We start from the raw sequence: 23,612 nt of genomic DNA, 5'->3' as shown, positions 1-23,612 counted from the left end.
ATTACAATTAATAAATTAAAAAGAAATGACAGAATTAGAATATCATATTTTGCAACCAAGCACAAATTAATTAATATAGTCATTAAGTATCAAAGCCTGCTAATACCACAAAGAGAGACAACCAGATGGAACCTGATGGAAGAATGCAACATGTATGAAGCCTTGCTAAAGACTTAAAACCTGAGACTGATCAAGCCTCTGAATCCAGCTGCCAATTTATAGGAAATACAGAGGATAAAGAAACATATGGAGCTGTGGGAAATGCTACAGCCTAAAAAGCCTAGGTTCCTGAATAAACACATTGAAGGAAAAGAAAAATGGAAGAAGGAGCATATAGATTAAAAGATCTAAAAGACTTTTTTAAATGGAGAAGACTGAACAATGCACATCTGGGTGACAGAGCTATAAAGAAATGCAAAGACGTGTTCACTCTACAAGTCAGAATATTGGTTACTTTGGGGAGGAGAAAAGAGATTATGACAAGGCTGTAAAAGGGCTTCTGCAATGACTAAGAAAATTCTCTCTTTACCTAGATACATATTAGAAGACTATTTTACAACAATTCATTAAGCTATGTATTTGTTTGTATGTTTTTCTATGTGTTTTACTTAATATAAATTTTTTTCAATTAAAGTTACCAGCACATAATTCGAAATTCAAAATAAATAAAAGGGTATACACTGAAAAGTATGCCTCCTACTCACCCCACCCTAGATACATCAGTTCCACTCTCTAGAGGTAACCACTGGTGCCACTTTCTTTTGTAGCTTTTCCAGAGAAAATGGATTATTTTTAAGGGATAAATACATGCCATAACATTTTAACACAAAGTTTTTAATAGAAACGCCATGATTATTACATACCTCTTCAAAGAGACATAACGCTGCCTCGTAAAGTGAGCACAAGCCATCCGATGTTCTGGTTGGTTCTCTCCACTGACTTCGATCAGCAGATGAACCCTATAATTAAAACATTGTGGGATACAGTGTAGGAAGGGGAGAGACATATAGATTACAATTACTTAAATAGTCTACAAAAACACCTATTTGAAAACCTGTTTATATGATTATGTGCACTGAAACCAAATACTAGCATTAGGTCATTAAATGAACTTTTGCAAGGAAATTTTATTAAATGACCTGACTACTGCATCACAAGATAAATTAAGTGCCAATCCCTCACTGATTACCTTATTAAAAAGTGATTTATTCCAAGGGACACAGGACTCTAGAAACAATCAAGGAAGTGGAAATTTTGCCAGTTACACACTCTTTGGCTGACCAATATCCAGAAAATGTGGTCTCAAGAAATACTTTACTCCCCATGGGTGCATTGCCCACCTGCCTCCCACCTGATAGAATATAGCCAGCTTTAGTAATGACTTGACCAAAGCAACAGAAACTCGGTCCTTCCCTTCTTAGTTTCACCACGATCAAAATCCCAGTGTTACAATAGGTAGCTAGTCAGACATGAGCACGGCAGAAGAGAAGCCCCCACAACCACTACCACCAGGTATGTTAGGTGACCATCAAGTGATGGTCAGGCAGTTGTTAACTCTCTCTCTAAAATAATAATTGATTGTAGCCAGCACCAGGGAAAGGCAGTCTCCCAACAGATAGAAAAAACCTGAAACTTGTGATCAGCAACTTCCTGATAAGATCTCAGGAGTTGGGTGAGTGGGATCAAGCATACACACTAGAGGCAAAATGGAGGAGTTTAACCGGTATACGACCTCTAGGGACATTCAAAGAGTAAGGGAAGAATACCTAAAGTGAGCATGCATACAACTCTGGGAAACATACTGAGCATGTTCACCTCCCAACGGCTAGCAGGCCACTGTGCATGTGGACGGCCCACCACAAGGGAAGAAACACAAGACCCCAAAAGTATGCTAACATATAAAAGCCGAAGTCAAAGGTCAACTGGGGCACTTGATCTCTCAAGTCACCCGCTTGGCCCTATTCCAAGTGTCCTTCACTTCTTTTCCTTCCTGCTCTAAAGCTTTTTAATAAATATTCACCTCTGCTCTAAAATTTGCCTCAGTCTCTCCTTCTGCCTTATGCCCCTCAGTCAAATTCTTTTCATGAGGAGGCAAGAATTGAGGTTGCTGCAGATTAGTAAGAATTTGCCACTGCTAATACCAGGAAGTCAGTTCATCTTTTTCCTAGCACAGCTGAGGAAGCACAGCACCTCTCTGGGACTTACTGCCTACTTTCCACAATAGGACCCAATGGGAGAAATCATTATCTCATTTAAAAAATGATATGACAGGCACAGTGGCTCATGCCTGTAATCCCAGCACTTTGGGAGGCTGAGGCAGGCAGGTCACTTGAGCTTAGGATTTCAAGACCAGCCTGGCCAACATGGCAAACCCCTGTCATCTCTACTAAAAAAATACAAAAAAAAATTAGCCAGGTATGAGGGCATATGCCTGTAATCCCAGCTACTTGAGAGGCTGAGGCAGGAGGATCACTTGAACCCAGGAGGCAGAGGTTGCAGTGAGCCAAAATCACATCACTGAATTCCAGCCTGAGCAACAGAGTGAGACTCTGTCTCAAATAAATAAATAAATAAATCAGAAAGTGAACTCAATATCCATTGTCCCTTAAATTTCCATATCCTAAGTCTTTAGACTACAAATGTCAAGTTCTTTCTATAATTTATCCATCTTATAATTGTGAAATTTTCATTAGTGGCTTTATTTCAAAGGATACTATATTGTAAAATAATTATACTCTAAATGATCTTTTAGCAGATATACCACAGAAAAGTATATCCTCTACAGGAGAGGAAAGACTGACCTAGATGACCCATAAGATCTCATTCAACTCTAAGATTCTCTGATTTTCAAATCAGGCTATTTTATGTAACATGATTCCTATAATTTTAAAAAAAGGAATATTTTGGGTCAAATAAAAATTCCAATCAATGTCTTCAAATGCCCACAGTATTTATATTTAACCCTTTATTTATTTTTTTTTTTTTTGAGATGAAGTCTTATTCTGTCACCCAGGCTAGAATGCACTGGCAGGACATCGGCTCACTGCAACCTTCAACTCCTGGGTTCAGCCATTCTCATGCCTCAGTCTCCTGAGACCTGGGATTATAAGCGTGCACCACCACACCTGGCTAATTTTTTTTATTTTTCATAGATACAGGGTTTTACCATGTGGGCCAGGCTGGTCTCAAACTCCTGACCTGAGGTGATCCACCCCTGCCTCAGCCTCCCAAAGTGCTGGGATTAAAGGCTTGAGCCACTGTGCCCAGCCTAACCCTAATTTTTTAATATTTATGTATTTATTTTTGAGACAGGGTCTTGCTCTGTTGCCAAGGCTGAAATTCAGTGGCAAAGATTATTACTGTGAAAGGAAAATAAAAACTTGGGACTCCTTTCTGAAAAAAGAAAAAAAATAAGCTGAAAGCTGACTCATGCAAGAAGCTGCCTTTCCTTTTGTTCCAAAGCAAGTAGCTACACAGAAAAGGGTGAATATCTCCACCGGTAACTACTCTATGTTCACCTTACCTTATATAAAATGCCTATTGCTGAGTATCAGAGAAATACATAATTGACTATTCCACTAACTGCTCCTTTTCTATTCCCTCCTTCTTTCCCCTCCAGCCTGCTTCTCCCCTTTAAATACTGAAGCTCTCAATGTCACCTTTGGAGAAAGGCACAGATCTCTATAAACAAAAAATAAAATTCAAAGCCACCCCCCACCCCCGCAACCATCTGAATGGACTCCCTCCTAGGGGAGGGCACTCTAAAATTTAACCTGAAGGCTGGTTCAGGCCAAGACTGGAAGTGACAGATTGGACATGCATCATTATATCCATCCAGCATTAACATCAATACAGACCTTAAGTCTAATAAGAAACATTTACAGTCTATTCTCTCTAAGCTTGCAATTTGGAGACTTCATCTATATGATAAAACCTACATCTCCACAACCCCTTACTGTAACCCAGACATGCATTTCTATTGGTAACTCTTTCAACCAATTGCCAATCAGAATATATTTAAATCTACCTATGACCTGGAAGCCCTCCCCACACCTCTTACCCCATCCTTTCAGATCAAGTCAGTAATATCTTACATGTATTAATTGATGTGTTATGTCTTACTAAAACATAAAAGCAAGCTGTACCCTGACCACCTTGGGTACCTGTCATCAGGACCTCCTGAGGCTCTGTCACAAGCACATCCTAAACCTTGGCAAAATACACTTTTTCTTGAGGGAGGGGGGAAGGAGTTTTGCTCTTGTTGCCCAGGCTGGAGTGATATGGCTTTCTAAACTGACTGAGAAGGATACATTTCTTGTCTCAGAAACTTCTTGGTTTACACCTGTCTGTCTCCCAGGCGTTGTCCTTAACCTCAACACAATAAAACTAAATTGATTTGAGAACTGTCTCAGATACTTTTTGGTTTACATAAACCACTATAGCCTCGATCTCCTGGGCTCAAGCGATCCTCCTACCTCAAGATCTATTAAAAAAGCTTATTAATATTATTAAGGCGTATTGACTATTAATAAATATTTAATTGTATTTAACACTATTAACATAATCATATTGGTCACAAAAACACTGACTTAATATTAATCCAATTAATTTGATTAATACTAATTTATTTACTTACATTAGTTATATATTAGTAATTATACTAATTTTAATTAAAATTAATATCATTAAAAGCATATGGGCTAGGCACTGTAGCTCACGCCTGTAATCCCAACATTTTGGGATACCGAGGCGGGTGGATCAACTGAGGTCAGGAGTTTGAGACCAGCCTGGCCAACATGATAAAACCCTGACTCTACTAAAAATACAAAAATTTGCAAAGCAAGGTGGTGCTCACTCGTAATCCCCGCTACCTGAGAGGCTGAGGCTGGAGACTTGCTTGAACCTCGGAGGCAGAGTTTGCAGGTTGTGTCACTGCACTCCAACCTAGGTGACAGAGTGAGACTCCCTCTCCAAATAAAAAAACAGCATATTAAAGTTTATTAACTACAAATGAAGTTTACTTAGAACTTTTTAAGTTTCATAATACAGTAATTTTTTGGAGACAGAGTTTCGTTCTTGTTGTCCAGGCTGCAATGCAATGGCACTATCTCAGCTCACCGCAACCTCTGCTTCCTGGGTTCAAGCAGTTCTCCTGCCTCAGCCTCCTGAGTAGCTGGGATTACAAGGCATAAGCCACCACAGCCAGCTTACTTTGTATTTTTAGTAGAGACAGGGTTTCTCCATGTTGCTCAGGTTGGTCTTGAACTCGCCACCTCTGGTGATTTGCCTGCCTCGGCCTCCCAAAGTGCTGGGATTACAGGCATGAGCTACTGCACCCAGCCTAAAGTTTTACAGGTTTTTTTTTTTTTTTAAAAGAGATGGGGTTTCACCATGTTGGTCAGGATGGTCTCGATCTCTTCACCTGGTGATCTGCCTGCCTCAGCCTCCCAAAGTGTTGGGATTACAGGTGTGAGCCACTGCACCCAGTTTTTTGTTTTTTTTTTTTTTTAAATGGAGTCTCCCTCTGTCACCCAGACTGGAGTGCAGTGGCACAATCTTGGCTACTGCAACCTCCACCTCTCTGGTTCAAGCAATTCCCCTACCTCAGCCTCCTGAGTAGCTGGGATTACAGACGCACGCAACCACACCAGGCTAATTTTTTGTATTTTTATTTAGTAGAGACAGGGTTTCACCATGTTGGCCAGTTGGTCTCAAACTACTGACCTCAGGCAATCTGCCAACCTCGGCCTCCGAGAAAGTGCTGAGATTACAGGCGTGAGCCACCATGCCCAGCCCATAGGTTTTTAAGTTGCTCTATATATTCATCTGTCCTCTTTCTAGTCCACCAGGTAAATAAAACGATGATGAAATTTTCATCAATCTGTCTCTACTGGGCAGATAAACAGTAAATAATAGTTTTAAATAAAAACAGCAAATATTCCCAGCACTTTGGGAGGCTGGGGCAGGTGGATTACCTGAAGTTGGGAGTTCCAGACCTGCCTGACCACATGGTGAAATCCCAGTCTCTACTAAAAATACAACAAATTAGCCGAGAGTGGTGGCAGGTGCCTGTAATCCCAGCTACTCGGGAGGCTGGAGCAGAAGAATTGCTTGAACCTGGGAGGCAGAGGTTGCAGTGGGCTGACATCACACCATTGTACTCCAACCTGGGTGACAAGAGCGAGACTCTGTCTCAAAAAAAAAAAAAGGGAAATATCTTGCTACCCTCAAATCATTCAAATGACAATCACTTTCAAGAGTTCCCCAAATAGCTGAGTATTACATGACAGAACTTTTTTGTCATCTAACAAGCTCCCCCTCTGCCAACAAAAGCTACCGTGATGAAGTCCAGGTGAATGACTGAGTTTTCACACCACTCTCCTCACCCCAGTAAAGCGGCAGAAAAGTTTAATCATCAGTCTCTTCATATGGCTTCCATTTCCTTTCTCTAAGTTCTTTATCAATGTACTATGTAAAGCTTCCTGTTGTCATAGTCTCTGTTACTGCCCCACCCCATTACTAATTGTTATTCTTAATTATTCTCTTCAGCTGTCCCAAATCCCTCACTTCTCAGATAGCTTTCAATAATAAATATGATAGCTTATCAGAGCCTGCCAATCATAGCACAATGCTCTTTCTCTTAAGATCTGATTCTATTTGATGATTTCTTCTATTGCTGGGTCATCTGCTGTTAACCTGCTGCCGTCAAGTCAGTTTTTCTTTTTAATTACTTAGGATGGTGCTTCTCAAATTTCAATGTTGACAAGAATTACCTGGTGATCTTGTTAAAATACAGATCCTAATCAGTAAGTATACATGAGGCCTAAGATTCTGCATTTCTAACAAATGCAGGTGATGCCAATGCTATTGTCTGTGGCTCACACTTTGAATAGCAAGGCTTCAGAGTCCGACTCAGGTATGGAATCACACCAGAAGCTAAGTGTTTAAAAGTAACTAGTCTCTAGACATACAATATGTTGCTATACCAGCAAATACTTGGTTGCAGCATCTTCAAATTTCCTAATTAGCTGTGAAGCATTTCTGAGAAAAATCCAATTGTGATCTGTGGCTTCCTTATCTAAAAGCTACCTCTAGTGATCACCAAAACAAAAACAGATAAGGAGTAGACTGATCTACCTTTCTAGGGGGTGGCACCAGGGTCATCATGATCCCTCTTTCATGCCTTTCTACAGTATGAAGGAAAATGTTGAAACTAGCATAAAGTTTTTAGTGATAAAGACTTGGGTTTAAATCTAGTTCCATTACTTACCAGCTCTGACTGAAAGGGTTTCATCTTGAGACCAGAATGATGCCCATAACATTTAGAGCTGTTGCATAATTAACTGAAATTAAGTGTAAAATATGCTTAGCACAATTCCCACTACATAGTAAGATCTCAAAACTGATAGAAATAATTATTATTTTGCATTATGTATATATATATTTAGAAAGAAGTGAAAATACTGGAAGCCTTTAATAAATTACTGCCAAATTTAACAATACCAAACCAATAAAATATCCTACAAACACTGTAATGATTGTTGTTAATTTCTTCAGAAAAAGTCAGTATTTAAGGATAAGTCTACTCCAGCTTCAGTCAGTTACAATTAAAGACACCTCCAAAACTCATTCTACACAGACTGGGCTCTACTAAAAAATACAAAAATTAGCCAAGCGTGGTGGTGGGCACCTGTAGTCTCAGCTACTTGTGAGACTGGGGCAGGGAGAACTACTTGAACCCAGGAGGCAGACCCTGCAGTGAGCTGATATCTCACCACTGCACTCCAGACTGGGTGACAGAGCGAGACTCTGTTTAAAAAACGAACCAAACAAACAAACAAAAAAAAAATTCTACACAGAATTCTTAGTGTATTTTGTAAATATACTGCATAATGAAAAAACAAGGCTAAAGCTGGGCATTTTTAGAGAAATTAAATTTTGAAAAATATGGCCCATTAAATGTATAACATCATTTGTTCACACTGTCAACATGACAGAAAGTTCAATGGTCCAAAAAATAAAGTGGAAATTAAAACAAATTTTGGGGTCAGGTGTGGTGGATCACGCCTATAATCCCAGCACTTGGGGAGGCCGAGGCAGGCAGATCACTCGAAGCCAGTAGTTTGAGATCAGGCTGGCCAACATGGTGAAACCCGTCTCTACTAAAAATACAAAAATTAGCCGGGTTTGGTGGTACACGCCTATAGTCCCAGCTACTCGGGAGGCTGAGGCAGGAGGATCACTTGAACCCAGGAGGCGGAGGTTGCAATGAGCTGTGATCGCACCACTGTACTCCAGCCTGGGCAACAAGAACTAAACTCCGTCTCAAAAAAATAAAAAAATATGTAAATTTTTGGTTTCACAGGTCTTTAGTTACTTTCCTCTTATTTACCATCAAAAATAACATGATTTTTCCCCCACATTTGTCTGCTTAAGATAAGATATTCAAAGACCTAAGACTAGACGGAGTACATTTCCTTCTGTTCTGGCTGTTTTTACTCAAAAATGCTTCAATGACTCCATACTGCATATGGGATCAATCCCCCAAAGCCTATTGCATGGGATACAGGGCCCTGCCAAGCTTGCAGCCTCAATCTCATCTCATTCCATTCCCTATATCCTGGGGCTTGCTCTCCCATGCCTCAATTGCTTTGTAAGCCTCTCATCTGAAAAGTTCTCCAGCTCCCCCGACTCACACACCTCACATTTGCTGACAAATTCCTCCTACTTTTCAACTAACTTCAAGGGTACTTCCTCCATAAGACATTTTCTGCCTCTTTGCCTCCAGTCCTCTTCTTTCATCCCATCATCTCCTCTCAGCACAGACTTCTACAGTCCATTAGCATTAATTTGAAATACTGTTCATCCCTCCTTCATTACACTGTAGGCTGCCTAAAGGCATGGATGCTACAAAGCTTATTCATCTTTTTAACCCAGTAGCTAGCAGTATCTGGCACACCATGTGCAGTAAACACTTAGTAGCATCAAAGGTCAGTGATGTACATATGGCTGCTTTTTATAATTTGAAGATGTACACTGAGATTACTTCCCTATTCTCAGGTAAGTTCATGCATTATATCGTGTATTCCCACCAAACTCATTACATAAGTATTGACAGTAGAGATTAAGAATCACATAAGTAAACACAATTTACAGATTGAACTTATTTTTGTTAGGCCTTGTACCAGATACTCAATAGACAGTTATGTGCCTCGCTAACTTTTATAGCTTGGAGATAAGTTCTGGCCCAGTTACTCAAGGAAAGAGAAACTCAAGACAGGGAGGATCATGTCAGGTTAGGGTCTAGTGTGTCAGAAGAGGCTCTACATATTTCCTAGTTCTCAGACAACAGTAAAGTATAAGAAACACGGGCTCTAGGCTGGGCACAGTGGCTCACGTCTATAATCCCAGCACTGTGGGAGGCTGAGTCAAGTGGATCATCTGAGGTTAAAAGTTCAAGACCAGCCTGGCCAAAAAGGTAAAACCCCACCTCTAATAAAAATACAAAAATTAGCCAGGCATGGTAGCAGGTTCCTGTAATCCCAGCTATTGGGGAGGCTGAGGCACAAGAACAGCTTGAACCCGGGAGGCAGAGGTTGCAATAAGCCAAGGTCACACCACTGCACTCCAGCCTGGGCGATAGAGCAACACTCCATCTCAAAAATAAATAAATAAATAAATAAATAAATAAATAAATAAATAAAAAGAAAGAAACACAGGTTCTGGAGACCAAAAGCATCAGACACTATCACTGACTGTGCAGGAAGAAATAACAAATATATAGTTCAGTTTAATAGCCATTCCGTTCCTCTAAAACCAATCTGAGATTTAATTAAAATTCAATCTAATGTACACCTGAGGTGGCTTTGAGAGCGGTAAATTAAGTCAAATGCAGAATACTCTTCCCCAGCATAGATCCAGAATTCTGAGAAAGGCAATCTAGTTTTTTGGAGGCACCTCTGCCCTAATAAGGAGCTATATTATAAGGTATGGCCTTAGAGGAGAGGAGGGAGGCACCTCCCTGACTAACTTGCAATGGTATTTGCTATTTTGTCTGGAAATGAGAGGCCAGGTAAAAAGAAAGCTGGAAATCCAGCAGTTAAAAAAAATTATTTTACATCTACTTCAAGGTAGGCCTTCATGGAAAAAACAAATCAATTTAACATAAACAAGGTAAAAACTGCATATATTCATCAGAAAAAACACTGGCTTTGCAGACAAACTCAGGGTTGTAAAAATTACTTAACGCAGTGCCTAGTCTATAAAGTGCCTAAATCAGGAGTACATGCTATAGTTCTGGCTCTTTTGCTCAACACAGATGTGTAGATTTAAGCTAATTACCACAGTTGCTTCATTTAAGGGCAAATAATATCTGTCTCATGGATTAACATGATAATTGAATGAGACAGTGCATAAAAAGCACCTATTGGATAGTAGGCACTGGACAAAAGTTTTCTTCCCTTACTCCAGGTATTTGGGAGCAGTAAATTAATCAAAAAAGGAATGGAATAGGATATTACAGGCTAATTAAATGATGATTAAACATATCATATATATAATATACAGAGGTAAATATATTTACTGTAAAGATTTCCTAAGCTTGAAGGACTGGTTTAAACTATCAGTCACTATGAATAGCTAATGATCACTGCTACCAGCACCCTTACAGAAAAAAAAAAAAGAAAGAAAAATATTTAAACTAGCCAGTCAATTATCTAATATGCATACAAGCCTAGACAGTGAGGCTAAATGGACATGGAGAAAAGAAGTCTAGTTTCCTGGGGCATCCTCTTTCCATTAAGGAGCAATATTGCAGAACAAGGCCTTAGAAGGTAAGGCGAGGAAGAGGCTTCTGCCCCAAGGTACCTGGCATTTTGTACAAACAGTAAACACACCATTGGCAAGCAATTAATCATATAACTATATGGTGCAATAATTAGTATCTTTTTTTGTAACAAAGGCAATGCAAAATAAATAGCCCATAAAATGAGGAATTAAGTAACTTCTTACAGAAATATTAACATATGACCATGAACAATAAATTATTTTAGGTCATTAAATGACTTTACAGACTTGAAAGGAGTAAAACATAAAAGGATGTTACCAGAAAGAATTAGGAATCAAAAAACAAAGTTAGAAAAACATGTGCAAGTGAAAGGAACTGAATATTGAATAAGAAAACACAAAGAGGCCTACCTGCCTTCCACAGCTGGTCCCTAAAGCCTTTCCTACTTAATATCATTGCATCCCTGGGCACCTCAAGTGAAGATCACAGAACCCATGTCAACATTCCATATCCCAAACAAACCACGGCATGCTTTTCTTTTATGTAACAGTAAGAAATTCAAATTTTCACAGATCTTATGATCTAAAATCCCCAAATATTTACCTATGTGAAAAATGACCCAATATTTACCATTCAGTTCATAAATGCAAAAAGTAAAGTAGGTGAAAACTTCGATGCCCCTGGTTTGAAAATAAATTCAACATACTGGTTTTCATGAGACATTCCTGTCCAAAAGCTTTGTACTTGTTGGGAGTAAAGGGAGACTTGAAAATACATATGTAATTTATAAGTGACAATTTTAGTTATTTTAACAATAGATTTGTTAATTGGTATCTGATAACAAAGGACACCGAAAAGACTGATCAATGTAGGCCGGATATGGCGGCTCACACCTGTAATCCCAGCACTTTGGGAGGCCAAGGCGGGCAGATCACATGAGGCCAGGAGTTCAAGATCAGCCTGGCCAGCATGGGGAAACCCTGTCTCTACTAAAAATACAAAAATTGGCCAGACATGGTGTTGCACACCTGGAATCCCAGCTACTCAGGAGGCTGAGGTAGGAGAATCACTTGAACCTAGGAGGTGAAGATCACACCACTGCCCTCCAGCATAGGAAAGAAGAGCGAAACTCTGTCTCAAAAGAAAAGACTGATCAATGTAACCTAATTAAAGTTAAGTCAGTTTATAAGTGGTTGAGTCTTAATATTATAAATTTGTATTTTATTTTTAATTTAATTTTTCAGACAGCATCTTGCTCTATTGCCCAGGAGTGCTGTGGCATGATCTCTGCTCACTGTCACCTCTGCCTCCTGAGTTCAAGCAATCCTCCTGCCTCAGCCTCCCAAGTAGCTGGGATTACAGGTGTGTACCACCAGCTTGGCTAATTTTTGTATTTTTAGTAGAGGCAGGGTTTTACCATGCTGGCCAAGCTGGCCTCAAACCCCTGGCCTCAAGTAATCCGCCCACCTCAGCCTCTCAGAGTACTTGGATTATAAGAGTGAGCCACAACACCCAGCTTAAATTTATATTTTAACATTTAAATTTTTATTCTTGGTTTTCACAAAGGCATTATATTTGTCTTATGAATTCCTTAATTATACTACACTATTTTATTATTAATTCTTTAATGTATCCAAGTTTATGACAGTCAAATAATTAATTTCCTCTGACAACACGCTCTTCACAGATCTTTGCTTAGCTCATCACTTCCCTTCATTCAGGTCCATGCTCTAATGTCACAACTCAGAGAGTCATTCCCTGACCACATTAACTAAAACAGCAAGTTTTCACCTCCCAACCTCAGTCCTAAGTCTACCAGTCTCTACACCCTTTCCCTCTTTTATTTTTCTTCTCAGAGCTTTTTCGCTACCTGAAATTATATATTTATTATCTAACTCCTAGGCTGTTAACTCCACAGGGGCAGAAACTGTATTCCCAAGGCTGTAGCCCCAGGGACTAGAACAGTACTTGGCATTTAATAAAGATTTAATATGGCAGGGTGTGGTGGCTCACCCCCATAATCCCAGCACTTTGAGAGGCCGAGGTCGGTGGATCACTTGAGGTCAGGAGTTCAAGACCAGACTGGCCAACATGGTGAAATCCCATCTCTACTAAAAAAAAAAAAAAAAAAAAAAAAAAAAAAAAAATTAGCCGGGTGTGGTGGCGGGCACCTGTAATCCCAGGTTCTTAGGTGGCTGAGGCAGGAGAATTGCTTGAGCCCAGGAGGTGGAGGTTGCAGTGAGCCAAGATTACACCACTGCTCTCTAGCCTGGGCACCAAAGCAAGGCTCTCCAAAAAACAAAAACAAAAGTAAATGTTAAATATAAATTGGGAAGGATGAAAATAAGGTTTTTTTTCTAAAGACCTGATCACTAACCAAAATCTCTCATTTTTCATAAGTTTGCTAAACCATAAAGTTAGATGAATTTCCCTAGTTTACATGAGAATCCACAAAGCTAAAACTACAAACCTGACTCCTGATGCAGTAGTCTTAACACTGTACACCAAGCAGTGTTAATATATCAACATGTATAAAAGTTTCTTCACTCAAAGTAAATATTTAGTTAATTCAACAATCACCAGAAGTCTCAAATCATTCCGATACCAACCAATTCACTGAAAACCACTGACTTTTCCAAAAATTGTTATATGAACTTTAAAGTTGAGATTTATAGTACGTACCAAAGAACGCCTCATCTGCATCAATATGGTCATAAAGCAGTCAAAGCTGATCATTCCTTCCTGGCTTGAGAGTAGTTTGCTTTTCTCCATGGTATGTACAACTGCCGAAGCCCCCAAAGCCATTTCTATCCATTCAAGAAGATATCGCAATGAGCCTCGCTGAGCTGCCAAACCAAGCAGCAACTCAGAAGCTAATCTACGACCTAAAGTGTCTGCCCCAGAATTAGGAATAGTTACTCCTTTTAGAAATGTTGTTACTTGAGATAAGCAGTCCAAGCCCATAGGAGGAATCTTGCTTTCATTTGCTAATGATAATGGTGGCAAAGAGCTCACAACTTCAATTGCAGTATGAATAACATCGTTGCAAAGACTGAGACCAGGTCCTGACACAGGCATCATCCAACTTTGTCTCAGAAGTGCAAATAATAAACTTAGACCAGTTCGAACACCCATTTCTATAAGTGCATCAGTGCTTGACCGGGGGCGTTCACTAACAGAATGAACATCTGCTGAACCAGAACTGCTCTCCGGAGAATGCTGTTGCTGCTTCACCTTGCCTTTGTCATGATATTTATTAGAAAGTGCATAAAAGACACGCTGGAGTACAAGCAGTCGTTTTCTAAGTGCCCCAGCAAATGGGGAATCGGAACATACCATCTTTGCCAATGCTAGCTGGCTGCTAAGAAGGGCATCCAAATAGTGGTCCTGCTCATCACTTGAAAGAGACTCACGTTCAAAGTCCGGCAACTGTGGTCCTTTGAGGCATAAAACTTGTTGGGGCAAAGGTACTACTTCCTTATTGCTAACCAGTTTAGAATAAAGAACAGCAACTCCCTCTCTTGTAGCAATAGATTCACTGTCCTCTGTAATCCAGGAGCTGTTCAGATGTTCAAGCCATTTCAGTTTCACTGGTGGAACCATAGTTGCCATGTTGATTTATCTTTCAGCCATTAGTCCTGCAAAGGGAGAAGAGAAAACAGTCAAAAACATATAGAGGATTCATAAAGTGTTTCTAAAATTTCATCTTACATTACAATTAATGATTTCAAACTGGTGAAATGTAGCCAGGCACAGCGGCACACCTGTAATCCCAACACTTTGGGAGGATGAGGCCGGCATATCACTTGAGGCCAGCAGATCACTTGAGGCCAGGAGTTCAAGACCAGCCTGGCCAGCACAATGAAGCCCCATCTCTACTAAAAATACAAAAATTAGCCAGGCATGGTGGTGCATGAGGGAGGCTGAGGCTGCAGTGAGCTGAGATCACGCCGCTGCACTCTAGCCTGGGCAAGAGGCAACAGACAAACAGAGTAAGACTCTGTCTCAAAAAAAGAAAAAGTCTGGAAATTCATGGTACTGTACAAATGTTACTATTATAGCTTTGATAAATGTACTACAGTTATGTACTAAGACATTTAACATCAGGGAAAAATGGGTGAAGGGTATATGGAAACTGTACCATCTTTGCAACTTTTCTGTATATCTAAAATTCCAAAATACAAAGTTTATTTTAAAAAATAGTAATTTCTTCAGATGTAGCTTTTCCATTCAGTTCTGATGCCAATGTCAGTGCAACAAAGGTTCTACACGCTGATGACTCCCAAATTTTTATCTGCAATCCAGACCTTCTCCCTAACTCCAAATTCGTATACACAATTGCCTATTTGGCCCTTCCACATGGCTATCTAACAGTTTTTGTTATGGTTGGATATCTTAAAATTAACATATCCAAAACTGAGCCCCTAATCTACTACTACCACTACCCCTACCCAAACTTGTCCCTCCTGTAGACTTCTTCCTCTCAATAAATGGCAACTCCATCCTTCTAGTTCCCTGGGCCAAAAACTTTGGGACGCATAATTGTAGAATGGAACATTCACTTTGGAAAGATGTCTGGCAGTTTTTCATAAAACGAAACATATACCTAACCCCATGACCCAACAATTCCTCTCCTGAGGATTTATCCAAAATAAAACCTAAGTCCATAAAAATTCTTCAAACAAAATAGTGGCTGCCTCCAGTGGATGGGGGCATGACTGACTGTGAGGAACATAAGGACACCTCTTGAGGTAATACTGTACATCTCAATACTGGTGTGGATTGCACACATTGTGCATTTGTTAAAACCTACTCGGCTGGGCATGGTGGCTCAAGCCTGTAATTCTAGCACTCTTGGGGACTGAGGCAGGAGGACTGCTTGAGGTCAGGAGTTCGAGACCAGCCTGGACAACATAGTGAGACCTTGTCTCTACATTAAAAATACATAAATTAATAAATCTCAGTGAAAGTGCACCTGAGATTTTTACATTTCATTGCATATAAATTTTAACTCAATAAATACTGAATAGTTAACGATATGCAACCTGAAGTATATCTGGGGGAAGTAAATGGACATCTGTAATTTATTTCAAAATGCATCAGAAATAGGATGTATTGATATATATTTTTATATATACACAAAATTTTTAATTACCAAATATTACAGGGAAGGTGGAAACTAAGTCCTGTCTCTTAAGTCCCCAGAATGTCACTACAGAAAGATCCTCAATCACTGAAGCGAATTTAATTTTCATGATACAGGCAGATGTTCAAGAAAGCACTCAAGTGATAAAGATCCCAGACTACAGTAACTAAAAGGAGTCTCTTATTTCTCAATATGCCCTGTTAAATTCTAAATATAAAATCTGATGACACTTGCCTTCACAAGTATATGATTACTATGCTTAATTTATCTTCCTAAGATACTTGGAAAATATGCACTTGAGGGGGGAAATCATGATCCTCCACCCCACCCTGGTTTCATCTGGTATTAAATACCAGCATTGTGCAGAGGACATAAAAGTGCCTTATTTACCTCCATCCCTTCCTACATAAGCCGTATGTAATTTTGTCCTTTTAAATTTGGCCAGTTTGATAGCTACACAGGGATATATTGTTACTCTAATTTTTATTTCCCTGATTACTAATAAATCTGAACATCTGATGTTTGTTAGTCATCTGGATATGCTCTTCGGGGGAAATACTTATTCATGCATTTTCCCATTTTGTTATCTTGACAATTTGTAAAAGTTTTTGTATTTTATCACAGTCTGTCCTCAACACTGCAAATATTTCTTCTATCTTTTACATACAAACACATCTTTTATTTTATAGCTTGTTTTCCATTCTTAGTCAAAAGGGTATCCCTGTCCCACTCTTACACCCAGATTCCACATGAATTCTAGATTATATAGGTAATCAACTATATAAAATCACCTTGATTTTCTTGAGGGATTAAAAAAAAAACCACACACACACACATGAGTCTTTAGTCCATCTGGAATTAAATTCTACATTCATCTGGAAGTTTAATACATTCCATATAACACAAACTGAGTCGAATTTTATTGTTTCCAGGTAGAAGGCTAGTTACGCCACCACCATTTATTAAGTAATCCAGGACTCCCACGTAGTTGAAGACAATGGCAGCTGCATAGCCATCTGCCCAAAATTTCATCCGCAAACAGTAAGAAAAACAAGAAGGAAAAATTATTTATACCTAATCACACCTGTAGTGTAACTTGATGATAACAGAATGCCAAAATTGCAAATAACAAAATAAAAAGATAAAAAGACAGCAAATCTAGGGTACACGCTTTCCTCTTCATCCAGTTACAGGCTTTGTGGCAAGCAAAGGGAGACTAAGAAAAACTGCAGAAAAGACAGAGGAGGAAGGCTAGTAAAGGGGCCTAAACATGATTTGGAGTGACTCCCAGAAAGATTAAATCCACACTGCATCTGAAAATACTGGAAAACTATTTGGGCAGATCACAGCACAGACTATAGAAAAGAGATTTTAAAGTACATTTAATTAAAGCAGAAGGCATGGTTTAAAAGAGCAGGTGCAATTTAAAAAGACAAATGTTAAATAAGCATTTAAATACGCATTTGTTGAAATGCAGAGGAAAGAAAAAGCAAAAAGGACGAGAGAAACAAGTTTTAGCAACTGAGTGGTGAAGGGTAAAAGAAGAAAAAGGGGAACTACTTAGTGTTCTGCAAGGCAAAAGAGACCCATAAAATTGGAGACAGAACAACCCTTTCCTCAAACAAAACAAAATTTCTGCTATTATATTTGGACTTTGCTATATTGACTGAAGAGAATACAATTAAATTAAGAATATAATAAAATACTCAATACCATAAAAATGAACATAAGAAAACTCAAGTGCATATGGAGCTATTGGGAAAAACAAAAAAAAAAAAATAAATAAATTTTACACTTATAAATTGAAGAAAATTTCCTGGTAACAGCAAAGCAAAAGAATGTGTAAGTTAACAATCCAAACAAAATTGAAACTGAAACATATGATGATATGAAAAACCCTGAATTACCAGGCACGGTGGCTCATGCCTGTAATCCCAGCACTTTGGGAGGCCAAGGCGGGTAGATCACGAGGTCATGAGATCGAGACCAACCTGGTCAACATGGTGAAATCCCGTCTCTACTAAAAAATGTAAAAAATTAGCCAGGCATGGTGGCGCACGCCTGTAGTCCCAGCTGCTCGGGAGGCTGAGGCAGGAGAACTGCTTCAACCCGGGAGGCAGAGGTTGCAGTGAGCCGAGATCCTGCCACTACACTCCACACCAGCACCTGGTGACGGAGGAAGACTCCGTCTCAAAAAAAAAAAAAAAAAACCACTATCTAATTTCAAAGACAAAGATAAAATCCTAAAGACCTCCAAGCAAAGAGATGAAATAACTTTAAAAAGCAAAAGAATTAGCTAGGAATTATTTTAAAACAAAATAGCACAGCAACAGCTTTTATAAAGCAAAACCTACAGGAGATGCAAGGAAACATAAATAGAAACATTAATAATGCAAGACACCAATATACCACTCTCAGTACAAAATGGATCAAGTGAATAAAAATAAGAAAACAGAACATCTAAATAACAAAATAACTCACTTTTCCACTAATAGGGTCTATTTCTGGATTCTCTATTCCGGTCCACTTGTCTATTCTTACAACAATAGTGACTTGATTACAATAGGTTTATAAATGTATAAATGTTCTGATGACTGGTAAGGCAAGTCCCCAAAGTTTAACATTATTTTATTCAATTATATGGCATCCCTTCCAACACACTATTGAGGTTCTAATCTCAATTGAATTCAATTTATGTATTTTCAGAAAATAGACATTTTTATGAAATTTGTTCATCCAAGGGCAACGTGTGTCTTTATATTTGTTCCTATCCTATTTTAGATTTTCTTCATATAAATTCTGTGCCTTTCTGTTGATTCTTAAGTATTTTTGATTTTGTGATTACTATGAATGGAATTTCCTCATTTCCATTTCTGGTTAATTACTGCTATCTAGTCATCTGGGTATATCCATATATTTTCCAAAATTATACAAAGAAAGAACAGGAAATGAATTAAAGAAACAGAGGCCATCTAACAACAGGAAACAAAGGAAGAAAACAAGCAAGTATTAAAAAGGTAAAACAGAGACTAAAGGTCAGCTGTAAGACCAAGCACAGCCACTACATCAATATCTGTAAAATTCACCTATTAAAACCAAAAGACAAAGACTGATAATGAAATAATAATAATAATCTATATGCTAACTGAACAAAACATATATGAAGGTAGCTATGGCCCAAAATTTATCTCTGCTATAAATTAAATGTATATAACTATAAATCTAGTAAGTAAATCATTTTAAAAATGTGTATCCTATCTATAAAAGATGGATCTAAAACAAGTGATTTCAAAATGTTGAAGATAAAATGTATAGGGTAATGATATAACAAACAAAAAAAGCATCATCTATTAGGTAATAAATGGGACAAAAAGGGTTACTCAGTAATGATGAACAGCATAATCACTAATAAGATAAAACTATCACAAAGCTTTACATATAAGCATAGTAATAAAACAATGAAGCAGAAACCATAGAAAATATAGGAAGAATGGCAACCACAGTAATAGAGACTTAAATACAGCCGTACCTCATTTACGGTGCTTGACTTTATTGTACTGTACAGATACTGCATTTTTTTTTTTTTTTTTTTTTTTTTTGAGACGGAGTTTCGCTCTTGTTACCCAGGCTGGAGTGCAATGGCGCAATCTCGGCCCACCGCAACCTCCGCCTCCTGGGTTCAGGCAATTCTCCTGCCTCAGCCTCCTAAGTAGCTGGGATTACAGGTACGTGCCACCATGCCCAGCTAATTTTTTGTAGTTTTAGTAGAGACGGGGTGTCACCATGTTCACCAGGATGGTCTCAATCTCTTGACCTCGTGATCCACCCGCCTCGGCCTCCCAAAGTGCTGGGATTACAGGCTTGAGCCACCGCGCCCGGCCCTGATACTGCATTTTTTTTTTTTACAAATTGAAGGTTTATGGCAATCCCGAGTTGAGCAAGTATACTGGTGCCAATTTTCCAAAAGTATGTGTTCACTTCATTTATCTGTGTCACATTTTGGTAATTCTTACAATATTTCAAACTTTTCATTATTATTATAACTGTTATGATAACCTGTAATCAGTAAGTTCTGATTGTTACTATTCTAATTGTTTGGGGGGGGGTGCCACAAACCACACCAAATAAGACTTAACCAACAAACTGTGTGTGTTCTGAATGCTCTACCAACCAGCCATTCCCCAGTCTCCCTACCCTTAGGACTCCCTATTGCCTAAGATACAACAATACTGAAATCAGGTCAACTAATAATCCTACAGTTGCCTCTAAGTGTTCAAGACAAAGGAGGATACCATGTCTCTCACTTTACATCAACAGCCTGAAATGATTAAGTTTAGTGATGTAGGCAGGCCAAAAGCTAAGCCTCTTACACCAGTTACCCAAGTTGCAATGCAAAGGGAAAGTTCTTAAAGAAACTAAAAGAGCCACTCCAATTAATACACAAATGATAAAGAAGTGAAATAGCCTTTTTCCTGATATGGGGAAAGTTTAAGTAGTCTGGATAGAGTATCAAACCAGCGACAACATTCCCTTAAACCAAAGCCTAAGCCAGAGCAAGGCCCTCTCTTCAATTTTATAAAGGCTGAGAAAGGTAAGGAAGATGCAGAAGAGTTTGAAGCTAGCAGAGGTTGACTCATGAGGTTTAAGGAAAGAAACTGTCTCCACAACATAAAAGGGCAAGGTGAAGCAGCAAGTGCTGATGTAGAAGGTGCAACAATTTATATGTAGAAGATCTACCTAAGATAACTGATAAAAGTAATTATTAAACAACAGATTTTCAATGTGGATAAAACAGCCTTCTATTGAAAGATGCCATCTAGGACTTTCTTAGCTAGAAAGAATTCAATATCTGCCTTCAAAGGACAGGTTGGGTCTCTTGCTAGAGGCTAATGAAGCTGGTAGACTTAAACTTGAAGTCAATCCTTCTTTATCATTCTGAAAATCCAAGCGCCCTTAAGAATTATTCTAAATCTACTCTCCCTGTGCTCTATTAATGCAACGAGGAAGCCTGGATGACAGCATATCTGTCACTACACAGTTTATTAAATATTTTAAGCCCGCTGTTAAGACCTGTGGCTCAGAAAAAGAAAGTTTTCTTTCAAAATATTACTGTTCACTGACAATGTACCTAGTCACTCAAGAGCTCTACTGGAGATGTACAAGGAGGTTCATGTTGTGTTCATGCCTGCTAAACACAACATCCATTCTGTAGCACATGGATAAAAAAGTCATTTTGATTTTCAACCCTTATTATTTAAGAAATACATTTTGAAAGGCCATAGCTGCCATAGTGATTCCTCTGACATCTGGGTAAAGTCAATTGAAAATGTTCTGGAAAGGATTCACCATTCTAGATGCCATTAAGAGCATCCATGGTTCATTGGGAAAAGGCCAAAATATAAATATTAACAAGAGTTTGAAAGAAGTTGATTCTAATCCCATGGATGACTTTGAGAGGTTCGAGACTTTAGTGGAGGAAGTAACTGCAGATGTGGTAGAAATAGCAAGTGAAGTAGAATTAGAAGTGGAACCCGAGGATGTGACTGAATGCAGCAATCTCATGAGAAAACTTTAATGGATGAGGAGTTGCTTCTTATGGATAACAAAACAAAGTAGTTTATTGAAATGAAACATATCTCTGGTGAAGATGCTGTGAATATTACTGAAATGACAACAAAGGATTAGAATATTACATAAATTTAATTGGTAAAGCAGTAGCAGAGTTTGAGAGGACTGACAACTTTTGAATTTTGAAATTAGTTCTACTGTGGGTAAAATGCTATCAAACAACATTGTATGCTACAGAGAAATGATTCATGAAAGGAGGAGCCAATCAATTCAGCAAATTTCACTGCTGTCTTATTTTAAGAAATTGCCAAATTAATCCCAATCTTTCAGCAACCACCATCCTGATCAGTCAGCATCCATCAACATCAAGGCAAGACCCTCCGTGAGCAAAAAGATTACAACTCTTTGAAGGCTCGGAGGACTCTCAGTATTTTTTAGCAAAATAAAAGTATTTTTTAATTAAGGTACGCAAATTTTTTTAGACATAATGCTCTTATACACTTAACAGACTACAGAATACTGTACATGTAAGTACACATAACCTTTATATACGCTGAGAAACAAAAAAAATTGCGTGACTTGCTTTACTATGACATTGGCTTTACTGTCATTTATTTGCTTTACTGTACTTTTCATTTTATTGCAGTGGTCTGGAACCAAACCACAGTATCTCTGAAATATATGCCAGTACTTGACAAATTAAATAAAGCACAACAGTATATAAATCACCGGTCCTTAAATCTACTGGTAGACCATGAATTCCTATGAGAATCTGATAAAAGCTGTGGAACCTGACTCTCCAAAGAATAAAACTCATGCACATACTCATAAAAATATAAGCACATTTCCAAAGGTTTCACAGACATCCTAAAGTCATCTATGTAGTCCAAGATGATAAACTAATCCAAAATATTATGCATATCCTAAAATATGTTCTTTATAAGCACCAGTGGAAAATATTTTCAAATTGACTATTATCTAACAAGCAATTCAAAATATACACATAAATTAGACCACATAATTTCTAGCCAGAAAGCAGTGAAACCAAAAAGTATTTACAAAACAACTAAAATAGAGCAATCTCCAAGATACCCTAAGAAAAAAAATATGTAGAGTATTTGTGTATAACTCATATATAGTAACATAATTATATTAAAAGGATTTATATATTTATATAGCATGTTCATAAATGCATGGAATAAACACTGAAAACTTTTTTTTCTTTTTAGACAAAGTCTTGCTCTGTCACCCAGGATGGAGAGCAGTGGCAAGATCTCAGCTAACTGCAACCTCCACCTCCTGGGTTCCAAAGATTCTCCTGCCTCAGCCTCCTGAGTAGCTGGGATTATAGGCGCCCACCACCACACCCAGCTAATTTTTGTATTTTTAGAAGATACGGGGTTTCACCATATTGGCCAGGCTGGTCTCAAACTCCTGACCTTGTAATCTGCCCACCTCAGCCTCCCAAAATGCTAGGAGAAAACATTATTATTATTATGGGTTTTTTTGTTGTTGTTATTGTTGTTTTTCTTGAGCAGAGTCTTGCTCTGTTGCCCAGGCTGGAGTGCAATGGAGTGACCTTGGCTCATCACAGCCTCGGCCTTGTGGGTTCAAGCGATTCTCCTGACTCAGCCTCACAAGTAGCTGGGATTACAGGCATGCGTCACCACATCCAGCTAATTTTTTTATTTTTAGTATAGATGGGGTTTCACCATGTTGGTCAGGCTGGTCTTGAACTCCTAACCTCGTGATCTGCCTGCCTCGGTCTCCCAAAGTGTTGGGATTACAGGAGTAAGCCACCACGCCCCGCCTATCAGTGCAAATCTTTAAAAATCATTTTTAAATAAATCCAAAACAAGGCAAAAGCTAAATGTTTGGAAACTAAGTTTCTTAGACAAAGAGAGGAAGGAGAAAGGAGTTATAAATTATCTAGAAAGTTACATAAAAGAAATATGTATCAAAATCGAGGGACCATAGTCAAAGTTGACTCAAAGAAATATATAAAGACTTAAATGCTTCATTTCTAAGTAAGAATTAAATGAAAGTCAGGTGTGATGGCTCTCTCCTGTAACCCCAACACTTTAAGAGGCAGAAGGTGAGAGGACAGCTTCA

General features: G+C 38.6%; 1 protein-coding gene across 12 annotated transcripts in view; it reads right to left on the bottom strand.

The window, feature by feature from the left end:
* Window positions 1–23,612, bottom strand: part of HERC1 (HECT and RLD domain containing E3 ubiquitin protein ligase family member 1) — a 234,247-nt gene that overhangs the window by 154,508 nt on the left and 56,127 nt on the right. For all 12 annotated transcript variants that reach the window (XM_032297748.1, XM_032297756.1, XM_032297752.1 and 9 more), the window contains 2 exons: window positions 13,469–14,424; window positions 864–959 (listed from right to left, as the gene is read on the bottom strand). In XM_032297748.1, coding sequence (XP_032153639.1) covers window positions 864–959; window positions 13,469–14,398 — 1,026 coding nt within the window. In that variant the 5' untranslated portion in view covers window positions 14,399–14,424. The remainder of the gene's footprint in view (window positions 1–863; window positions 960–13,468; window positions 14,425–23,612) is intronic.

This window comes from Sapajus apella, unplaced genomic scaffold (genome assembly GCF_009761245.1).
Source record: "Sapajus apella isolate SASKATOON/1434 unplaced genomic scaffold, GSC_monkey_1.0 scaffold37, whole genome shotgun sequence".
Taxonomy (NCBI): domain Eukaryota; kingdom Metazoa; phylum Chordata; class Mammalia; order Primates; family Cebidae; genus Sapajus; species Sapajus apella.
Note: the sequence above shows the minus strand (reverse complement) of the source record. Positions and strands in the feature narration are given on the sequence as shown.